The 23,075-nt window shown below is 38.4% G+C and overlaps 2 protein-coding genes across 3 annotated transcripts; both read left to right on the top strand.

The window, feature by feature from the left end:
• Nucleotides 1-2,319: 2,319 nt before the first annotated feature.
• On the top strand, nucleotides 2,320-7,694 carry tapbp.1 (TAP binding protein (tapasin), tandem duplicate 1). Its single transcript, XM_087787138.1, has 8 exons — nucleotides 2,320-2,470; nucleotides 3,218-3,391; nucleotides 4,029-4,277; nucleotides 4,339-4,698; nucleotides 5,187-5,510; nucleotides 6,245-6,346; nucleotides 6,486-6,517; nucleotides 6,599-7,694. The coding sequence occupies exons 1-8, from the start codon at nucleotides 2,410-2,412 to the stop codon at nucleotides 6,608-6,610; spliced, it is 1,314 nt and encodes a 437-aa protein (XP_087643264.1). The 5' UTR covers nucleotides 2,320-2,409; the 3' UTR covers nucleotides 6,611-7,694.
• Nucleotides 7,695-11,150: 3,456 nt separating this feature from the next.
• Nucleotides 11,151-22,944, top strand: daxx (death-domain associated protein). 2 transcript variants are annotated; one of them, XM_087787128.1, is made up of 12 exons: nucleotides 11,151-11,486; nucleotides 13,796-13,982; nucleotides 14,441-14,872; nucleotides 15,297-15,428; nucleotides 15,503-15,619; nucleotides 16,992-17,223; nucleotides 17,389-17,549; nucleotides 18,505-18,622; nucleotides 19,360-19,521; nucleotides 19,594-19,879; nucleotides 22,516-22,642; nucleotides 22,727-22,944. In XM_087787128.1, exons 2-12 carry the CDS (start codon nucleotides 13,842-13,844, stop codon nucleotides 22,787-22,789), a joined length of 1,971 nt encoding a protein of 656 aa, XP_087643254.1. In that variant the 5' UTR covers nucleotides 11,151-11,486; nucleotides 13,796-13,841; the 3' UTR covers nucleotides 22,790-22,944. The 2 variants fall into 2 exon arrangements, with proteins under 2 accessions (XP_087643254.1, XP_087643253.1); XM_087787127.1 differs by having other exon boundaries at nucleotides 11,156-11,486; nucleotides 19,360-19,879.
• Nucleotides 22,945-23,075: the final 131 nt, after the last annotated feature.

The raw sequence follows: 23,075 nt of genomic DNA, 5'->3' as shown, positions 1-23,075 counted from the left end.
CACCTCCCTGTGTGGTCAGAGGAGTATCATGGCTTATAGAAGAGCCGGTAAACCATGAATCCGTTGAGAAACCTGTACCTGGCTATCCGTCTGACTGCCTGTATGTTCTGAAAAGAATGATGGGTAATTCATTGGGCTTACAACTCACTTGTCATTAGAAAAGGTTTCCTAGTAGCCCTTGATCGGGATGCTAAGGAGCATGTCTGGCATGCACTCGCCATAACACATCTAACCTAAAATAACAAGGACTTATTCTTATGCTGTTCAAACTGGCTTACCTTTGTTTAGAGGAAACGCTGTTGTAATGACCGTAGTCGACTGTTTCTCAAATTTTTGCATTCTGCTAAGGAAATCTTTGACCAGGGGGTAGTTATTCACGGAATTTCAAATACTATTGTTGCGGATGAGGCCCTCAATTCACATCCAGGTTTTTGGAAATAATTCTGCTCCCTTCTAGGGGCTCTGTTTATTCTCAATTTGGGCTATTGCCCGAAGAAGAAAACGCAGGAGGAGAGGTTAAATCAGCTCGCTGGTCTGGTGTCTCAAAACCCATTGACCTGTACCGATCATTTGTTATGGGTGGAGTATGTTCTATGGTGTGTCTCCATTTCATTGTGTTCTAGTTTCTCAGCCTCCTCTCTTTGGTACTGTTACATTCCATCGTCAATTGTAGTAGCACTGTCAGTGTTTTTGATACTTTAGAATTCTCTTACTCTTTTATTTTGGTGACGGGTTAGTGTGTGCACTCTGTCTCCTTCGATTGCCAAATATTTGCACCTGGTGTTTGTATTTATCTTGCCTAATGGTAAGTAAGTAAGTAAGTAAGTAAGTAAGTAATATTTATTTATATAGCGCTTAATGGTATCAGTAGATCTACCATTTGCATAAATAAACTAGTTTTTTTCTTTTCTAACTGGTCCTCCAACAGTCTGAGTCTAAAGTTTGTTGAAAAAAAGACATGAACACTAATCCTGGAAGTGCCTCAAAGGTATTTTAGTTTGACTTGTATTTAATTAACATCTTATTACTTTGACGACAGAGATATTATCTCCACGGATGAGTGACAGCGGCAGACAATAGAGGATTCATCCATCAATGTCATGTCCCTCATCCTTCAAACTGGTTCAGTGTTTGTTTAAATCATGTGAACACTCCCCGTGGAACCACAACAACCAGGATGAAAGAGATAGCTCAAGAAAGACAAATCAACCAAGAAGAGATATTAATAAATTGTTCTGTGTCATCTCTGAGCAGATGTCAAATAAAGGCCAGGTATGTGTAGTACTTTTGTATATATATATTTAGATAAATAAAACTTGGCCTCAGGTCTCTTTGAAGCCAGATGGGGAACATTCCGTCATGGCCGTGCCTTTCTGCTGTTTTTTTTCCGTTCCACCCACTTTAGATAAACACTAAATGAAAAACATTTGATAGACAGGATCTTCCTGTGTAGGTGCTTTAATTTTACTTCTTCAGATGTTATTTCGTGTCTTTTAGTCACTTTATCCAAAAGTGACTTCCTCCTTAAAGCTCCACCTCGACAGAAAGTGTTTTTATTACAACTGCTAGCAATTATTTAACTATACTGAATTGTTGTGTAGTGAAGACCAATATACCTTATCTTAACCAACTTTAAGACCAGCCGTTTGAAAATATTAATATCAAACAGGAAAAAGTCCAAAGTATCATCAAGATCAGTGTGATAGCAACTTTATATTGCTTTAATTGAGGTGTTATTTCACATCCTTGAAAACGTTGCTGTCTGAGAGAGTTTAAGAAAGTTGTCTTTCAGGCGATAACCTTAAAATGAAAATCTTTAGGGCCCAATAAATTCCTTACATAGTGGCTAGTGATTATTTTAATATTGAACTTATTATTCCTCATCCTTTTGAAATTTTTCCTTTAGTTATTTTTATTCATATTTTACTTTTTTGTCATTATTTCATATTTATTGAGTTAAATGTATTTAATGTATACATCTACATGTTATGGCTTTTTAAAAATGTCCTTCAGATAACATCCACTCATTTTGTCATGTTATTTTATTATTATATCTAATTTTTTCCCAGATTTTTCGAATTTAGCTAATCTTCTAAGTCAAATTCTATGTAATCAACCACATTTGCATTTGTATAGATAGTATTATTTTTGTTCTTATGTTATTTACTTTAATTAATATATATTAATAGTAACAGTTTTGATATATTCTTCTTTCTTTAAGAAACCATAAAAAAAACATCATTTTGTATCGGTCGATCTTTAATTCTGAAAGATTTGCCGGAAGTGGCATTATTTTGAACTTCCAGAGAAAGTGAAACAACTGTGAGAGTCACTGTTGAAGGGGAACACCGATGAAACGTTAACGTGTTTCTGTTCAAGTCACCAACTAAAGTGAAAAAGATCCCGAACATGAAGAACTACTTCAATATTTACAGAATGACTCTTCTCGCTGTCGCCTGCTGCAGCTCAGGTACGTGTTAAATATGGCTCCTTTATAAACATAATGCACAGTATTCAAACCTCAGGATATTAAACACAGGATGTCTAAAGTATATATTCTATAATAATAATAATATTAATACGTGTATTGCGTTGTTATCGTGATTTTCTTTTAAACGACACTTGTAAACTAGCGCACACCAGTGTTTTGTGGATACATTTGATATTATAACATGAATTTGATTCACAAAATATGAAATCTTTTAAGGTCCGTGTGTTTGTTTGAAATTTGTATAAAATGACAGTTATACGCTTTATTTTACTGCGAATCCGCCGTCGACAGTGTGTCTATTGATCTATACCGCCCCCTTGTGGAGACACATGAAATGCAAAGAAAAGTGTTTTTTTCTTTTTACATCAAAATACTTTCACTTACTTATTTTTTGTTTCTTTGTTGTTGTCCCTTTGGCTCATTTGCTTAAAGGTGAGTCACCAATTGGTGGTTCTAACCCCAGCTCCCTAGGGTGAGAGGCTGGGGACACACTATACAATTCACCTGCAGACATGCAGTGACATTAGTTTAAAAAATATTAATTTCAGTTTTCAAATGTACAGATGATCAACGCAGTAATAAACCTAAGTTTGGTTATTATAAATGTCAAGTGTTTCTGGGAAATCCCCAAATCACTTTCACTTTTGTTTTTGTGCTTTCACTTGTCTATTCTTTGTATGCCATTCTTTTTTATTCACTCTTTTTCCCCCCACACTTTTAATGCAGCTTGGAGCAGCAGCTGTCCACCGGTGGACTGCTTTTTTGTGCGGGACGGCTCACGTGGTGGTCTGACATCCGGAAACACCCTCGTTCAATCCCTGTTGCACATCCGCACGGACGCTTGGACACAGAAGGAATTCAAAGAACACACAGACGGGGAGAGATTCTACTACATCACTGGTAGGTTCAGGTGTCACTCAGGGAGTCAGACTTGAAGGGACGTGGTTTACGCGTCAAGACACACTGTCTATCATTAATAGTTTATGCTGCAGTTCCCACAATGCTTTGCAACAACTGAAACCGTTTTAAAAAGTAAAATAACATAATACAATTATTATTAATACTCGGTTAATTTCTTTTCCTGTTTTTACTTTTGCCTTTATTTTTTAAAACCATATTTTAAGTTATTTTGTGGTCTGTCTTTTAAAGTGTATAAATTAAAATAATTAAACTTCTATTTACAATAAACATGCCATTTAACTTCCGGTCGCTAGATGGCAGCAGTCATTACGTCCTCAACAATGAAATCCTGCAAGATCCCGGCAATCGCTGAGGACGAGAGGATGCAGTTGACTCCTGCAGCTTTTAAAGCTGATGTCAGGACAAAATTTAGTTTAAAAATAATTAAAAGCAGTTACGGCTTCATCAAGAGTCATGTGGTCTTCAGTTTCTACAACACCAGAGTCAAGTACTCGACAATACTATAAATATATCCTTGTTACTACGGTATGACAATGTATCGTATGGCTGCCCCTTTATCTTGTATCGTGTCGCCAGATTCTTGTCAATAAACATCCCTACCGCTCTCTGTCTCCAGACCCGGCTGCAACTCTCTGCCACGAGTCTCTTCATGCTCGCAGAGATTCGGCCGACAAACCTCACTGTGAAATAGCTTCTGTCAGCCCGCAGCCCGCATCCGTCGAGTGGGTGGTGTCGCTCACGGAACCCCCGGTGAGCCCGCCTTACCTGCAGGCTGACTGGCTGTCCACCTCGGCCAACGGCCTGAACGACCAGCTGGTGATTTCAAACATCATCCGTGCGCCCACGGACACCCGAGAGCACAGCGGTAACTGTCAAATCATGCAGCGACGGTTGAATCCTTCTCACTGACTTTTGTCCAACCGCAGTGATTCTCAGCGTCGCCAGCAAGACGGTCAAAGTCCAGTCCCGGATCGGGGACCCCGTGTTGTTGGACTGCATGTTCTGGGCTGACAAAAATTCAGAACTCTACGCGTCGGGCTTTGCCGTGGAGTGGCGCTACCAGTTCAGAGGCAGAGGCAAACTGATCCTGGCGTACGATGGCAAGAACGACCGGCTGGCCGAGGAGCAGGAGGAAGGAGCCAGGCTGGACTTTGAGGCTCTGCACCGGAAAGGGAACGCGTCCCTTACTCTTCCCAAGGCCACAGTGAGTCACTCCGGGACGTACATCTGTGCCGTCCATCTGCCGTACCTGATGGCCCAGGTGACAATCCACCTGCAGATCGTAGGTGAGCATGACTCAGCAGGTTTTCTGACATTAAAACCCAACAACTCCTCCCTCACATGTTTCAAATGTTGAATTCTTTCTCTCCAAGATGCGGTAAGTCCCTCATAATGACCAAGTTTAGTAGTTATTACTTTATAAAGTTATCCATCGTCTGAAATCTCAGCAAACGAGAGGTTACGAGAGTGGACTCCATTATGACGTAATAATGGCTTATTAATAAATCTGTTTTCATATTTACATGTGACAAAGTAATAATAAACATAATAAAAGTAATAATCTTAGTAAAATGAAGTGCTTATTATAGCTATTTGACCTGTTATTATTTTCCCAAAACATATTAAATATTTATATATATAACGAAAAGAACAAATGCATAATTTGAATAATTTACCAGTAAGTTATAGTACAGAAGTAAATATAATCAAAAATGAAATAATTCATAAAAAACAGAAACAATTCGCTCATCTGGTCTAACTTTCTCTTTCCCAGAACCTCCTTCCCTCTCCATCAGCCCGTCCCCTCTTCCCCTCACGGTTCCCGGCCAGAGCGTCACCGTGGAGTGCGACGCCAGCGGCTTCGCTCCGCACACCCTGGAGCTCAGCTGGGAGTTCTGTGGAAGCGACGGGAAAACGCGGCAGCTGGGATCGGGAAGCATCTCGGGCCACAGGAAGTCCTCGGACGGCACCTCGAGCCAGAGCACCCGGCTGGAGCTGGACGTCTCCAAGCTAGACTTGGAGCGAGAAGGAAAGGTGACGTGTGTCGCCGTTCATCCCGGAGGAACGAGGCGGGCCAGCGTGGAGCTCAACCTCATCGGTACAAAGATTTACAGTAGTTAGATGGACGGATGGTGGATCATTTAGATTGCTCTGTTTATGCTTGACAAGAAAGGGGAAAAGTCAATAAATAATTTGATAATAGATTCCACAGAAAAGTACTGAAAAGTCATTAAGAAAAAGGCAGGATGTTATTTTTGAAGAGCTTTGTATTAGAATTGATGTGTTAGCTAAAGGTCAAGGTGACCCGAAGGCCCAAAAACAAATGTGTTTTTGGTATCCCTTGTGTTTTCTCTGGGTTAAGGTAAACAACCTCCATGGCTTCCATAAATACATAAGCAGTGGTGGAGGTCGTTCACCTTGACCCAAAAGCAACACAAGGGATACTACACACATTTTTTTTCGGGCCTTCGGGTCACCTTGAGCCGGAGATAACACAAGAACAAGTGGTAAAGATAAACTAAATGAATACTAAAAGAACAGAAAGAAAACACGTGAGAAAAATATCGTAAATAAAACATTTCATTTAAGAAAGACATCGTAATAGTAACTAAAGAGGTACTTAAAATATGTTATTACAAAATATAACAAATACATAGTAACATATTGTTAGTCATCTAATAAATGCACAAAGTAAAAAAAAATATTGAAAGTGTGATGATAATAAGAACTCAAAAATAAACAACAGTGTCCTAGTGTTCATCAATATATTTCTTGGACACATACACATTACGTAATCTGAACTTGTTTCATGACCTTCTGCTTTCTTCCCAGGCTTCAGCACTCCCACGATGGAGGACTCCATGGCGATGGTGGGCGTGGCTCTGGTGCTCTACGGTCTTATCAAGATAGTGTCCTGGACTTTAGTCCGATCAGGTAGAAACTCAACATGGATTAAAATGGATCTATTATTATATTTATTAAGGCTAAAGAAAGTGATGTTATATTCTACTTCTATGCAGCGTTATATAGTCAAACAAACCTCATCATTCATGTTTGTTTCTCTGATTCACAGAACCAGGTGAAGAAACTCCAAATGTTGACAAGGTAAACGGAGAAACTTGAAAAAAAAAAAAAAGTTTAATAATGTTGTTTTTGTAAATTTGAATTCCCCTTTGTGTTTCACAGAAGCGCAACTGAAGATGAAGCTTCATTTAGGGTTCTGAATGTGGGGCGTTCTTAATCTGCTTCTGCTGAATTCATTCAACACAATCGATCTTTTCTGCTTTTTAGTTTCTGTTCAAAGTAATGTTTGCCCCTTAGAAATATTCCACAAGAAACAGTTGACCCTGGAGACACTCTTAAAGTATTTATTTAGAGTTACAATTGAAGTTCATCGCGATATTATTATTAATTTGTAGCTACTCCATGTCACAGACAGACACTTTTTTTTTTTAAAAACACACACTTGCGTACACATAAACACATGTGCACACTCAAAACACCAACATATTTAGACACAGGCAAACAAAAACGCATAAACACACACACACATTTACACATATAAAACACACATGTGCACACACCCATTGACATGTAAACACAGTGTTTCCACTCGCATGTAAAAACTTACACAAAAGACTTACACATACATGCTGCAAATACATGAATAAGTGCACAAAAACAGGTACACACACACATATAAACACATCCGTGCACACACACATTTGATCACACACACTTCAGTTACAATGGCATAATGCTGTACTATCAAAATAAAATGTGCTTTGGTTGTTTTACATGCCTGAAACGTCCCTGTAGGAGCATCAAACATCTCGTTTTATTTTCCATGTCAAGGTTCTCATGCATCTTAACGTTGGTGGTTAAGTTTGGTTCAACAAAATCCTCTAATCATTAAATAAACCATAGAAAAAGGTGTGTTGCAACATTTAAATCGAACACTCACACACAGTGAATTGTTGCGAGCTTATCCTACAAAAATCAATCAATATTAACTTGTTTAGTTACCTGCGTCAAGAGGAAGTGAAGGTAGAAAAAATCCAGGTTCACCACTGCAGACGAGAGAGAAAGTGAGTTTTACAAAGTTTAGTTTTATTTATCATGATGAATCCTTAATAGAATACCTTCAAAACGAGGTTACGTTGCTTCAAATGTTGTATATGCAGTAATTTATCTCTTAAATATAGATGTTTGGAAATATCACTGGAATTATTCACTTCTTTTATTTCCTAATTTTGTGTGGAGAATAAACAAATACAACTTGTCCCGTGTCTAATCTTTTTTCATTTTTAATGTTCTTTCCTAACGCAGAATACTTAAATTTGTTTTATTTCGTACTAGAAATATATATAAAATGAAATGATGCCATCGTGCTAAATACAATAAGGATTCTTAATCATCGTTATTTCCTATTTTACTAATATAAAACAATATGAACTACAAATGTTGCTGCGCCTTCCTACCAGCGGTGGCGCTACTCTACACGAGAATGACTTGAGAGCGGGATATGAATGAGAAGAAGGAGGGTGTTCTTGTCGTCACAATGGTTGGAAGTAGAACCTCTGAAACTCTTTATGGATTTTCAATCATCAGAATCCCTTTATTATCCCGCGAGGGGAAATTCTTTTTAACAAACAGCAAGAGAAGAAAAATAAAAACACCCAGAAATAAAATATTAAAAAGAAAAGAAAGAATCTAAATAGAATAGAAAATAAATCTGCACTATATTATATACACATATTTACAAAAATAGCAAGAAAGGTGATTTTGAAAGGTGAAATTTGTGATTTGGACGGGAAAATAGTTTGGCTGTTGGCATAAACGTGTGTGTGATTGGATAGGAATGAAAACTCAGGTAGTGGATAATGATAAAAAACAAGATGGATGAATGGACTTCTGTGAAGAATGCAAGAGAGGTGAACTGGCAGGGGAGGGAGCTGAGCGATTACAGCTCTTCTAACTTGTCTGTGAATAAAACAAATTCAAAAAAATAAATAAAGCATTACTCATCGAGAACATTTGTAAAAACTGCCATTGGAAGATGAATACTGAGGAGGATCTAGTAAAGTTTCAAAGGGATATCCAGGGCCGTGAAGTAAAGAGACGGACAAAATATAAATGAGAAGAGAATCGATAGTCTCTCTATCTTAACTGAATTTCAGGGATCGATCTAAGTAGAATTCCATTTGGATTTATTAGCTTCCCAGTCAGGCCATATGTCCCTCCTCTTCTTCGGTGCTTCAAGTGCCAGAGGTACGGACATGCATCATGCAGATGTGCAAAATATGGTAGGAATGAAGAGAATAAATGTTGCGGTGTGGGGAACACAGGGTGACATATGGTGGTTGTGAAGTCAGGAAAAGAGCAATTGAACTTGAATTTAACAACAGGTTAAAACAGTCAACAACATGAGTTATTCCGAGGCAGTGAAGAGAGTACACATAAACAAAAGGAAAAATAGTCAAAACGCAAAAGATCTACTCGGAGAATGCCAACAAACCCAGAACTAACCGTAGAGAAGCTGATTTTATTTCCTCATGAAGTAAGTAAGAATATGGACACGAGCAATAAGAACAACAGTAACAGCAGTGATGCAGGTAGAGATGGCAGAGAGGCCTCTAGAAAATAGGAGATTACAATTTGCACTGAGTTACTGGGCAAGTTCAGAGGGACAAGAAGAAGACCATCCAACCAAAGAAATACTTCAGCCATGTTGGGAGAAAGAAACAAAGGGGTTCGGTTGGACAATAAAAATAATAATAATAATAATAATGATTTGGCCCAACAATAACAACAACAATAACAATAACAAAATAAGTAGAACAGTCCCACCGTCGGAAACATCTTAAGACGTTTTTATTTGTTCAGGCTTTTCCTTGATTTTCTGGAACTCCTGTTGTGTTATCAGTTTTATCTTGATCTTTAAAGTATATACTTTATTGAATATTGTTTTGATTGTTTAAGCGCTTTGTGACCCTGGTCTGGAAAAGCGCTATACAAATAAAAATTACTTACTTACTTACTTAATACAGCCCTGGATACTTCCAGAACCTACAACTGACCTCACATTATTAAATAAAAAGCACAAAGATATAGGAGTCTTATTTCATCCATTAAGAATGCAAGAATATATATAAAAAAGCTGTAATGAATATACTTAAATATTAGACACTAAACATTAGACACAGGCGCATCAAAAAATATCAACAAAAGAATTGGAATAGCATTTGTAATTCCACAACTTGCAATAGAAGACAACAAATGGATAAGTGATGAAATCTCAGTTCTCACAGGAGAAATGGTGGAATCTTTTGTTAGCAGTTCAGTGGGTGAAAGAAGAAAAACCTAGAAAATGCATTATTCGTTCAGACTCAAGCTCATCGCTCAGAACTTTGCAAAATGGCCTCGGTTTGTGGCTGGACAGTAAACTGGACTGGTCCTGCAACACAGACCATGTATATAATAAAGTTCAGAGCAGACTGTACTTTCTGAGGAGGCTTCGATCATTTAACATCTGCAAGAAGCTCCTCTGCATGTTCTACAAGTCTGTGGTGGCCAGTGTTTTATGCTGTGGTGTGTTGGGGTGGAAATGTGTCCAAGAGGAGTGTCAACAGGTAGGACAGGTTGATCAGGAGGGCTGGCCTCTGGACAAACTACTGTCCATCATGGATGATGACAGTCATCCTCTGAACACTGTCATCAGTGAGCAGAGAAGCAGAATGAGAGCACGAATGCTCCTTTCTAGATGCAAAACAAATAGACTCAAGGACTCATTCATTCATCGGGCTATTAAATTGTACAATTCTGAGTTTGGGGGCAGGAGTGGAGTGAAAGTATCTTGACGTTCTGTTCTATGTTAGTCTTTGTATCCTTTGTCTTTGTTATTTTTCTTTGATCTATGTTCTTTATCTTTATCTTTAGACTTAGATTGTAACATCTTGTTCTTTCTCTTTATTTCTCTTTGTTCTTGTTTTTTTTTTGTTTTGTTTTTTTTAAATAAAAATTGGTGTATTGCTGTGGCTAATTGGAAAAAAAAAATTCTCAATAAAGTTCTACCTAACCTAAACTTACCTAACCTAACCTAACCTAACTCTGACAGTAGGGAAGACATCCTGATTTAAAGTCAACAAGTAACGAAGAAAACATTTGTGATAATTAAAATGTTTACCAATAAGGCAAGTTGAAATTATACTTAAATTAAAAATATATATTAATTAGGTTAGGTAGAAGGTTAGGTAGAACTTTATTGATTATAAATATATGAAATTGTTTTTTCCAATTTGCCACAGCAATACAGCAATTATTCATAAAAAATAAATAAAAATAAAATGAGAACAAGAACAAAGAGAAATAAAGATAAAGAACAAGATTTAAGTCTAAAGATAAAGAACATAGATCAAAGAAAATAACAAAGACAAAGGATACAACGATTAACATAGAATAGAACATCACAATACTTTTACTCCACTCCTGCCCCCAATAATTCGAAATTCCGTTAATAAATGTTACGATTTGGCACTGAAATATACATACAGTATATATGAAAAAACTAAATTAGTAAAGAAAATATAGAAATTGTAAAGTAAGAGTAAAGGCTCTTGTAGCCTGCTGTCGATATACCTATAAGTAAAAAAAGAAATTGTAAAATAAATTGATTCCGATCCACACTCCACACCAGTAGGTGGCGGTATTTCACTTTTGTTGTTGGCCAACCGCCGAAAACAAGACGAAGAAGATAAGGGGGGGAAGAAGAAGAGCGATCAGTAACAATTGAACGCTCGCTCGTATTCTTGTGGCGCGCTCGGTGAAATCTATGTTAGCAGGAGCGGCGATTTAAATACTTACAAGTAGCTTCGGTTCTCGTATCGGTGTCAACTGTTACGCGCAGAGCCATCAATGCGATGAAATGTTTCCGTAGCTTCGTTATTTGACAAGTCGGCGTGTCGAAGTGTGACAAGTTGTGTGATATGCTAACGTTAGCGTAACATGGTGTAGAGTTATTTACGACGCCACGAATCTATTAATGTTCTGACGTCCATCAGCACATAAACCAGAGGTAAGATCGCGTTACTGTGTCATAATGTGTGCATTTACTGCCTGAAAATGTACATTTATTTAACAATGCACCTGAAATTGCGCCAAAAGGAGAAAAAAAAAGAAAGTGTCATAGAACCTCTGGCTTAAAAAAAATAGCATAGAAATACACATGCTGTATGATTCTTTGCCTATATTTATACAATAATTATATTATTAACAGTGTTTGCGAGAAGAATCTTTTGAGCCTTTCTATGTCATAAGCTTGACAGTCCTGACTTCAGGAAGTGCTTTTATATTCTATGAGATGTTCATGAAACGGTGGCAAGAACGGGTTTTAGCTCCTGCCTTGCATTCCCATTTAGTGTTTTCTTTTTTGTTTTTCTCGTAAAGCATTAGCTTTGAAATGAAAGGTGGCGACACAGAGTGCAGGAATTGCACCTGCACCTTAAAATGATCAGGGTTCATAGGTCAGGGTTTCCCAAACTTCTCCATGCCGAGACACTATTAGCCTGTAGTTGGGGACCCCGTAACACGGCTAATGCCTCACGATATATAAAGAAACATCAATTATTAGAGAGCACAGAGAAATCCTTCCAGGCTGTTGCTCCTAAGCTTTGGAAGGATCTTCCTCTCCCTCTGTGTTTGATGGATCTACTGACTCCTTTAAGAAACATCTTAAGACCTTTTTATTTGTTCAGGCTTTTTTCTTTTATTTTTTTGGATGTTGTGTTTGTCTCTGTGTTGTCTTGGCGTTTTAAAGTATGTATTTTAATGGTCTACTGTTTTGATTGTTAAAGCGCTTTGTGACCCTGGTCGAAGGCAATTTACAAATAATAATTACTTACTCACTTAAGCAGAGGACATCATTTACAAATGTATTTTCAGTATGGTATATTCCAATTAATAACATTTTCAATTTCAAGTTGTTTTCCGGCAGCAAATAAAAAAAATAAAAATCAGACAATTTCTCTGGTTGGGGGCTGGTAAAATCAAATCCTCTTCAACTGTGTGAGGTTTGTTAACTTGAGCAATGTGGTACCAGACAAAAAATATGATGCATTCAAAGTCTATTGGAGTAGAGTAAGTATCTGTGTAAATACCCAAGATTGTGGGAATAAGTACACTTATTAACGTTTTAAGTCAGTTTTTTCTCTGCCTCTATAGATTTTTTTTTTTCATTAAATGATGTAGACATTCAAAGGCTTTACACCCTTGTTACAGAAAGATGCCGATTTCAGAGGATCTTGGCCCTTTTTTTTGCAGTGTGCTGTCTCATATTTTGAATAGCAATGATGGGTTCGCCAGAATGTTGTTGTCTACATTTCTGAATCCCCATTATTTAAAGGTGAATTTTAGATATTTTTATCTGGCTTTTATACATAAAACCTGCTGGTTTCATTTGGAAGTTACTTGGGATTTGACAATTTTTTTTCAGAAGTCAAAAAGTACAATTATCGGTAATATGTTCAAATTAAGGGCCATCAAGTTTTTTACTACCATCTTTGATAGTGAAAGGATTTGAAAACACTGCTTTTGTTTCTTGATGAACAAAAGGCAACATTTAAAAGATGTTTTAACCACTTAAATATCTGACTCTCGCCTATTAGTTGTCACTTGATGTGACTAATGCTGTCGAGTTAATTGGATATATAACCAAAGAAAAACATTTAACAACTTTTCCTTAGGCTTAGTTTTCATTTAATTTTTTTCCCCCATGTTTGCATTGTTGTACTAGTACAGTTTGTATGCAATACAATGTGCCTCCAATTTTGTCAAAATATTACAATGCCACGTTAAATAACCAGTAAATACTACAAATAATGCGTGTATGGGTAGTACCAATGTTATAAGGTCAGTAACGAAAAAGTCACGAAATTGTGTACCAATCCCTATATGTACTACATCTATCTATCTTTTTCCTCACTACTCTCGCTCATTTCGATTTCCTTGATCCTGTTTTTTATTTAAACTGTAAATTGTCTAAAGATAATACTGTTATGATTTGACACTTGAATAAAAAAACGAACGAAAGATTGGAAATAAAAAGAAGAAAAGCCACTTAAGGAAGTTTAGGGAACAGCCGTGCCGTGGTGTCCCTTACAAAAAGACACGAACCAAAGTGCGGAGAAGAAGATACAGGGGTTTCTGTGTCCAGCTCAAGTGGCTTGTGCCCGAAGAGAAATTAAAACCACTAGTATGTGTACGTTTAATAGTTATAAATAGCGGATAACAATCCGAGATCTGATTGTCAGTCAATTTTGTTCGTTTGTGTTTCATTTGTAAAACATTTTTAGCTTGTCTAATTTATTCCATTGACTGTTTTTACAGTGTGGTACTTAAACCAACAAGGTGGATCTCTTCGGCTCTGTTCCCCATGGCGGATGAGATCATTGTCCTTGATGAGGACCCGAGTCAACCGGAACCTCCTCCAACTCACATCTACCAATCACCTTTTGCCACAGCAAAGAAGAAGCCACATGTTCTGCAGGCAGAGAATGAGAAACTGTTTGAGGAGGTGAGGAACCATTATAACTGTCAGTTATAATGGCTGTACCGTGTATGTTTGCATGGATTTTTAATTGTGCCATGTAGTCGGGCTGTCAGTTGGTCAAAAATTAAATACAAAAACATGCCATAAAAAAATCTCCACTTTAATTTCACTTAAGCTTAAATCACTTTTGTTTGACCACAGATAAAGTGTCGCTGCTGCTATGGATCGATGTGAGATGGGCACTCTATTTGTTTAATGTAAAACACAAGACTTTTTCATCAAATCTTTTTGTTTTTATTTTCAATTATATCGTTTTGATAAATACAACGACTATGTACCGTCTCATTCGTAACTGTTCCCTACACATGATGTGTAAGTGTGACTGTTAACTTAGGATACAAGTGGGGATGAATACGTTTTGAGGACGTTCTCTATGAATACACTTACTAGTGTTGTTGAATTTGCTATTTCTTCTTTCTCAGTTTGTTGAACATTGTGGACCATCCACAAAGGACTGTCCCGACGTCCTGAGCTTCCTTAAAACCAAACATGACAAGGCTTCTCCCGAATATCTCTCATCTGTGGAGTTCAGGAACACGCTGGGAAGGTGTTTGACAAGGGCCCAGTCCAATCGCTCAAAGACTTTTGTCTACATAAACGAACTGTGCACAGTACTTCGGCAGCATTCCCAGAAGAAACGACAGAGCTTGATAGAAGTGGATTCCAGCAACACTGCAGTGTCTACTTCCACCACGCCATCTACTCCTCTTACCTCTGCTGGTGCTCCCCGAACTTCAAACACTCGTAGCGACCCGAAGACAAATGGGAAGATTGCTGAGCCTTCGACCTCAGGACGCAATGACAACAGTCCGCACAAAGACGTGAAGAAATCTGAAAGACGTCTTAAAAAAGAGGTATGTGTAATTAACTATAAATTGGTACGAATGTAATCCTGTAAATGGATGAAACCTAAAAATGCAGCATTCAGTTGTTTTTTTGTTAGTTTTTTTCTCTCTTAAGTCTGCAAATGTACTTGAGGCAGATTAATTCAAGATAAATATTTGATAAAAAGTCTTTCTCTATGGTATTATATAAGTTTTGCAGCTGAGTAAGCAGCTCATGCAGGGAAGCGATGGGGAGGGGGGTGAACCATATTATTATGTACCTTCACAGACATTTAAATATTTGACCTCTAAAAAAATTTGTAGGAGTTTTTAATTGAGTTATTTAAGCCTATAATAGTCTTTGCAAGTATTGTATAATGCATCCAACTACCAAGTTGATCACACACAGACGCACACTTTCTGTCAACATATCTGACAAACCCTCCGCTGACAGGTGGCGCACCTGGAGAATCTGCTCAAGATGTATAATGAGGAGATCTGCCGTCTTCAGCAGGCCGAGCTGAGTCTCAACGACATGGAAACAGAAGACTCTGCGTACATTCAGGAAAACAAGCTCAAAAACAAGGTCTGTTCATCACAGTTATGGTGCTCTTTACTAACCAGGTTCGTTGAAGTCATGTCTTCTCTCTTCCTCCTCAGATGATGAAGATCTATAAGAAGCTATGTGCCCTGAAAGGCTGCAGCAGTGGAACCGGCAGAGTCATCGAACATAAGATCTTCTTCAAGAGCACTCGCTACCCAGAGATTAACAAGAAGGTAAGTCACCTGACTAGGATGGCTACCTAACACACAGACTTAGGCAGATCTGTTAGAAAAATAAATAAAAAATATAGTGCACACATTTCAATTAATCATTATAAAATGATGATAGTAGACAACGTAATACTTTTTTGGTAGTGTTCCAGAATACCATCTGGATCCAGGAATATTTGCTTCCATGTCTGGGGGTCACCATCTTTTTTGACTCTGTGTAATGTCCTGTCTGTATTATTCTGTGAGTTCTACCATGTCTCATGTGACATGGATTTGATTTTAAATTGCATTCAATTATCCTTCACAAACCTGCCATTAGTGCTGGGTAAAAAAAAAAAGGTATGCAATTGTGTAAAAGTGTAAAAATATTGATTATTAGAGGTTGAGATGAACCATTGCACGACGGTGTGTTTATGTCGGGTACAAGCCTACAAGCCTGCACAACATACACACACACACCATTGTAGACATGGATAAAACTCACACAGATCCTACTTGACAAGGTTAGTTTTCAACAACAAGCCAACTCTAAAACACCCGGTTATAGTTGTAAGCCCTATTCTGCGAATGTGTTCTCCTTCCTCTACTTCTTAACCTGGGTTCAATCGAACCCTAGGGGTTCGGTGAGTCGGTGCCAGGGGTTCGGACACACCAGAATTATGGTGTAAATTCGTGATGACACGCTACACTGTTTGGCCAATCAGTGCCGAGGGGAATTTAGTGCGCTCAGTAGTCAACGTGTGACTGTCGTGGTACGTCATGTGATTTCCTTGTTAATATTTTAATCCATACTAACTATCTCGGGCAAAAGAAGAAAGTGGTCGGACGAATACGATGTACAACATGGATTCACATGTATCACGGAACGTGATGGTAGTGAGCGTCCTGTCTGCATGATCGGCAACGCCAAGTTGCGCGACTCTAGTCTCGCACCGGCAAAACTAAAGGAACATTAAGAGGGGTTCGGTGGATGCGCATATGAAACTGGTGGGGTTCGGTACCTACTAAGGTTAAGAACCACCGCTCTACAGGCTGTCACTGCGGGTTTCTTGGGGAGCTATAGCGACAGCCTCTAGAGCACAGAGCACACATAAGTAGAACTATTCACGAAAAAAGTCAGACTTCAGTTAAATTTAATATTTCAAGTTTGGGGACATTGGGAAAAGGTAAGATTTGAGTCCATCTAAGAGTAGACAAACACATGCAAACACAATATCAGGATCAGGGAGACTTGAGGCAGCAGCCACCTGTGCGTTGTGTCCTTTTGGCGGAGGAAGAACACATGGGGAAAGATGGTTGGTGTTTATGTAAACAAAGCAACTCTCTGTTGTTTGTCAGAGTCGATATCTTAAAGACTCTTGTTTCCCTACATCAGATCGAGCGATTCATCAACAGTCCTGAAGCCAAGTCAAACCCCCCAGACTTCCAGGACATCCTTCAGCAGGTGGTGAAGGCAAACACCACTTACAAGCTATGCCTGAGCAAGGTCAATCTGGAACAAATCGCACGAGACGCTTTCAGAGAGACCGCAAGTCAAATTCAGGAGAGACGTCATCTGGATCTTGTCTACAACTTCGGCTGTCATCTGACCGACAAATACAAGTCTGGTGAGAAGCGTCTGAAAAACAGTTGACAGTTAATTGAACCAGTCGGACCTGCTTTCCTATGTTTGCACCTGATTCAGTTTAAGTGTTTCCATGATTGTGTCTCTTTGGTAAGATTTTTGTCTCACTTCTATGTGGAACATTAATCTTTCCTCGCACTCTTGACAGGTCAAGACCCGGCACGTTCAGACAAGACACTAGAGAATAGGCTGCGCTGTAATCGTGAAGTGGCTCTGACCCACTTGAGTGACGTGATAACCAAATATTCGCGGTTGCAAGACGAGCAAGAGGACGAGGAGTTGATGAAGAAACAAAAAAACGACAAAACGGTAAGCTACAAGAAATGATTTAAGCCGCCCGTACACTGTTAAAATAAATCATGGTTGTTTTGGAATAATCTCGTTGTTGGGTGTGGTTCTGAAGTTACTGCACACACGGAGTGGGTCATATGAGGTAGCCAGTCACACTCTGAAGTGTTGTTGCTCCTGCGAGTCGTATAACACTTGTTTTTTGTTCATTTTAACTTATGGCACTTACAATAAACTTATGTCGTTTTTTTAAATTATTTTTTAGACAAAGAATAATTGCTGCTGTTGGTGTGGTCAACACTTTGGACAAGTCTTAAATACAGCAGAATCTTTGATCTGCCACAATAATAAATATAACTTGCACTAACCCCTACTTTTAATCTCATGACATCATTCCTAATCATTCACCATCAAACTGCCTTATGGCAAGTAAGGGTTTGGAATCAGAATCAAAAACCTTTTATTCTTGTAAAACACAATATATAATTATTTTTTTTGTGTGTGTGTGGTGTCCGTACAGAATAAAATATTAAAATCAGACAACACACAAGCAATAGAAAAACAGAACCAAGCGCCAAGATGCATTAATTTCCATAATTTTAAGTAACTAAGAGGGCTTTTTATAGCTTCCAGGAAGGTAAAACTAACCCAGGGGAGTCTGTTGTTTTGTAATCGAATGATCAATGCATGGAGAGACTCCAGTTTAAGTTGTTTCTATTACACTGTTGTAACAGTGGGAGGAGTGTTGGGTATGTTCAATCAACATTTGTTCACATATAAGGGACTTCCTGAATGCTGTGGTGACCATGACATGACCGGACAGTGCCGATCATCATCAACTAGACACTGTTGTGTTGTAACTTTTAATGGACAATTTAATATCGGCTTATCCTAAGCCAGACGGTAAAGGTTTGACTGTTATCGATGGAACGCTGAATTCCATGACAACAAACAATGTAACTTTTTTTCTAACCAGGTATCAAAACCAGAAAAGGGAAAAGAGAGCAGTGAAGAGGAGGATGAGTCTGAAGACGAGTCATCTGGCACTGACATAGAGGAGGAGCTCAAGGCGAGCATGGATGCAAATGGAAGCGGTGAGACCATCAATATGCTATTTAATTTGTCTTTTTAGATTATTAAAACAGTGTTTTTGAGTTTAAAGAAACGAAACGTATACTGACATACAATAATATATACCTTATTATTTGGGTGGCTGCGATTCTGTTATCAGGCCTCAAGGTTTAATCAGGCATCAATGAAAAAGGTCCGATCCGCATGCCGACGTCACATGCCAGTGAACATGTGACATCATGTTTGAAAGGGGGGAAAGTCAAGGCGGAAGATTCAAAATTACTAACATAAAGAAGCATCACACAAAAGCAAGAAAATATCAATTAATCTGTATTTTCTTTCTGTTCTCTGGTAAAGATTTAAAAAAAGCTTTATTTGAATGCCAACTTTGTAGTTCCATATGTAGTCTTTTCTTTTTCTTCTTTCACTATTCAAAGCCTGACCAGTGTTATCTCGGAGTATGTCAAGAAAGTCAATATTTTAAGAATGGTGTCAGTATCTGTAATCAGGAGACTACTTTTGAGTTTCTGAGCTTTTTTTCAGTAATCCCTATTGAAATATGTAAACATAAGTTCAAACATTTTAATACAAGCAACAAAAAAAGACAACAAATTTTCTTTCTGAAAATCACAGCCTCTACGATTTTAAAATGGCATTCTATTAAATCCCGATTTGAATCAAAGAATGGTTCAGCGCTACATTAAAAAATAATTAGAAGTGAATTATTTAAAATCTGTGTGTGTCCTGGTTCTGTCTCCAGACAATGAGGAGGACGAGGAGAAGGAAGAGGACAAGCTAGAGGAGGCGGGAGATGCTGCGGATGAAGCAGGAAGCAGGTCTGAGGATGTAGCAGCTGCTGCGCCTGAACAAGCAAGTCCAGAAGAATTGCTGGGAGAAGCGAGCGAAGACAGTCTTTTGACAGGTGAGGGTGAAGCATCAGGAGGAAGTGAAGGTTTCCTCTGTGATCCAAGCGACCCGGCGGTCGTCGCTGCAGATTCCACAGTGGTTGACAAGGTCAACACGGCGGCGGACGTTGTCACGGAGGCGACTACAGTTGAAAAAGAGGAGCCAGAATTGATACCCAGCGACACGACAAACCGTAAAAGTCCTGCACTTAACGGCGTGTCCTCGCACTCGTCGTCGCCCCCAATAACTGTTGCTAATGGCGACGGGGAGAAAAGCAACGAAGTGCTGCCACACACCCGTCTGAGGAGTCTTTGCAGACAGAAGAGGAAACGTCAAGAAAGTGGATCAAACAAGACGAACATCGACCAGGACGGGTAAGTCTACTGTCTAAACAGTTTTTTCACATTGAGCAAATAAACATCAAGCATAACAATAATGTTATCATTATTGACCCGATGTGCTTCACTGTTTAAAGCAGGGGTCGGGAACCTTTTTGACTCAGAGAGCCATGAAAGCAAAATATTTGGAAATTTATTTCAGTGAGAGCCATATAAATAATATTCAGATGTAAGAATCTGTGCTTGACACGAATTCAAGCCCTTTTCCTTTGTTCATCAAAATCAACAAAGAATTCAGACGGGTTCATCCCTTTCCATGCCTCCATTTCAATATGTCCATCATATTTAAATGAAGCACAAGACTAAAATTTCTCCATTTTGATCATGAAAAAACAAAAACAAATGAAAACATGAATTCAAACTAACAGTTTATATTTGTTAATTTTAAACATGTCTGATATGAATCACACAAGTGGATTAATTAAATTTCAGATGAAGTTTAACGAGAATAAAACTGTTCATCAGTAACTTCACATCATCATCGCTTTGTCTGATCGTCACTGACGTCATTAGAATGTGTGGCTCACCTGCACCTGTTTAACGTGTTTGTGTTTCTGCGTATTCTTATTACATTCGTGAGATAAAGGTAATTTACAAATAGTCATCATGTGAAAGTGTATTAATGCAAGTGTGTTTTAAGGACTCGATCACAAAAGGAAAACCAGCATTTGTTGTGCTTTCATTGAAACCTGAAGCTTAACTTTGATGGACCTGACGTCATGTTTCTGTGACTCTCGTAGAGAAGAACCTGAAGCGATCAAACGCGCATTATTTTGTTCGATATATTATTTTAAAAAAAACAAGCTTATAATTCTATATCGTTTTTCTGAATTGCGTAAAATGACTGTCGCACGTTTTGCTCTTTTTATTCTCGATTCATATGATCTTTTCCGTGCGTTCAGTGGAAGAGGCAGGAGCTCTGATTGGCTGCTGTGCATGTCAATCAAATTTTCAACCAATCGGCACAATAACCATTTGATTGAACAGCAGCCAATCAGAGCTCTCTTTACTATTTTCTTATATCATATTTTATTAAATCACGCGATTTACTCGCAACAGGTCGATCGCCATCGACGTATTGCCCACCCCTGAAACAAGTGATAATATTTTATGTTTTATCTGAAAAGCCGAAATCTGCGAGCCAGATGCAATCATCAAAAGAGCCACACCTGGCTCGCGAGCCATAGGTTCCCGACCCCTGGTTTAACGTAAAGATCAAGAAAGAAACCTTAATTGAAATAATATATTCAATGCACTCTGTGTTTTAAAGCCTCAATACATTTTGTACATCAAAAAACAGATCGTTTGTCATTTAAGTACAAATAGTGAGGTAACGAAGGAAGGAATGGTTACCTTTCTGTGGACTCGATACATGATTCTTAAAGGGCAACTATGTGTAGATTAAAGTGCGTCTTAAATAGATGTTGGACTTTATTGTATAATAAGTATGTGTTTGTTTGTACAAAACTCTCTTCATTTAAATATTTACATCAGAAAATTATCTTAAGCCCCGCCCACTGAAAACACTTGGTTTTTCTGGAGCTAAAATCTTGTTTACCATAACCACACCCACTCTGCTGTGTTTTGTCAAACATCAAGGTTTATAACCGCGCGTCATCAATCCGGGAAGTCTCCAACTCCAAAGGCCTTGTTGTATAAACAAAGCGGGTGTGTTTACAGCTTGCTGGAGGAGTGAAGCCATTATTACGTTAAAGTGGACTACGCTCTCGTAACATTCTTGTTCACTGAGATTTCAGACAAGGGAGAACTTTATGTTTTACAGAACCTATAAAGTAAATAAGTTCAAAACATGGTCATGATGAGAGACTTACTGCATCTTAGAGAGGGAGACTTCAACATTTGTAACATGTAGGTAGAACTTTATTATTTTCCAATTAGCCACAGCAATTTTTCATAAAAAAAATAAAATAAAATAAGAGCAAGAACAAAGAGAAAGAACAAGATGATACAATCTAAGTCTAAAGATAAAGAATATAGATCGAAGAAAAATAACAAAGACAAAGGATACAAAGACTAACATAGAACAGAACATCATGATACTTTACTCCACTCCTGCCCCCGTATTCAGAATTGTACAATTTAATAGCCCGAGGAATGTACAATTCTGAGTACAGGGGCAGTTCATGTGAGTCAGGAGAGTTGGGTTTTAACATTAGTTGCCGTTTGAGGTTTACGTCGAATTATACTCCCGAGTTTCATTTGTTGATTTTTGTACATCGTCTATTATTGGTGATTTGTATCCTGTGCAGTGATTGACTCATTCAATCAAGTCAGTAAGTAATTATTTGTAAAGCTCCTTTACAGACCAGCGTCTCAAAGCGACCAAAGCGTCAATAAAGAGTCGTAATTATCTACATCCAGCGTCCTGTCTTGGTCAGTTGGCGTCCACTCACTATTAATAACCTTGCACAGTCGTGCTAATTGTTGTAGAGATGATGAGACGCCTCGACATGATTGAACTGGTCAGTGAGGCTTTTTGAATGTCTAAGAAACGAAGGTAGTGCTCTGGTCATCAGTGCATCACAGCTTTAAACATGAGCAGGAAATTAAAAAAAGTAGATCGATGTAATTTGTTCTTCTGTGCTTCGCAGCAACGGTGAAATCGCGGTGGACACGGGTGTTTTTAGCATCGACTCACCCACAGATGATTCCACTGTAGCTTGTATTGGTACCAGCACACGCCCGCCTGGCCTTCAGCAGTCCAAGAAAAGGAAAATGGTAAACATACCTGACGCCGTTACTGGAATCTGGTCGATCCCGTTTGAAATCAGATTCATGTTGTTCCTTCATGTCTTACTGCAGGTGGACCAGGCGACCCAGTGTGACCCCGAAGAAACGATTGTTCTTTCGGACTCTGAATCATAACTGTCTTAACAGTCACATAATTGGATCATGTTTTCGTCCTTCACTGAAAATTAGTTTTAGTTTAGTCTTACCTTTTCCTCCTATTTCAGGGTTTCATATTGCTTTTATTGTGTAAAGTTCTTTTTTCATTGTTTAATAAACTTTTAAAGATTGCTCATGATGTCGCTTTTGTCTTGGACACCGCATTGACTCGTGGTTTCTCACAATGAGAACGCTACTTAAAGTCCAGAGGAGCATCTCTGGCGGACGGGACGAGTCAAACGGATCATAAAGATGAGCTGAAATT

This window comes from Callionymus lyra, chromosome 3 (assembly GCF_982586985.1).
Source record: "Callionymus lyra chromosome 3, fCalLyr1.hap1.1, whole genome shotgun sequence".
In the NCBI taxonomy this organism is placed as follows: Eukaryota; Metazoa; Chordata; class Actinopteri; order Syngnathiformes; family Callionymidae; genus Callionymus; species Callionymus lyra.
This window is presented reverse-complemented; position numbering and strand designations above follow the sequence as displayed.

Coding starts and splice junctions, on each gene's coding strand:
- tapbp.1 (XM_087787138.1), top strand. CDS start 2,410: ATGAAGAACTACTTCAATATTTACAGAATGACTCTTCTCGCTGTCGCC. Junction 2,471..3,217: donor TGTCGCCTGCTGCAGCTCAG/GTACGTGTTAAA, acceptor CTTTTAATGCAG/CTTGGAGCAGCAGCTGTCCA. Junction 4,699..5,186: donor AATCCACCTGCAGATCGTAG/GTGAGCATGACT, acceptor TCTCTTTCCCAG/AACCTCCTTCCCTCTCCATC.
- daxx (XM_087787127.1), top strand. CDS start 13,842: ATGGCGGATGAGATCATTGTCCTTGATGAGGACCCGAGTCAACCGGAA. Junction 13,983..14,440: donor ATGAGAAACTGTTTGAGGAG/GTGAGGAACCAT, acceptor CTTCTTTCTCAG/TTTGTTGAACATTGTGGACC. Junction 19,880..22,515: donor ACGAACATCGACCAGGACGG/GTAAGTCTACTG, acceptor TGTGCTTCGCAG/CAACGGTGAAATCGCGGTGG.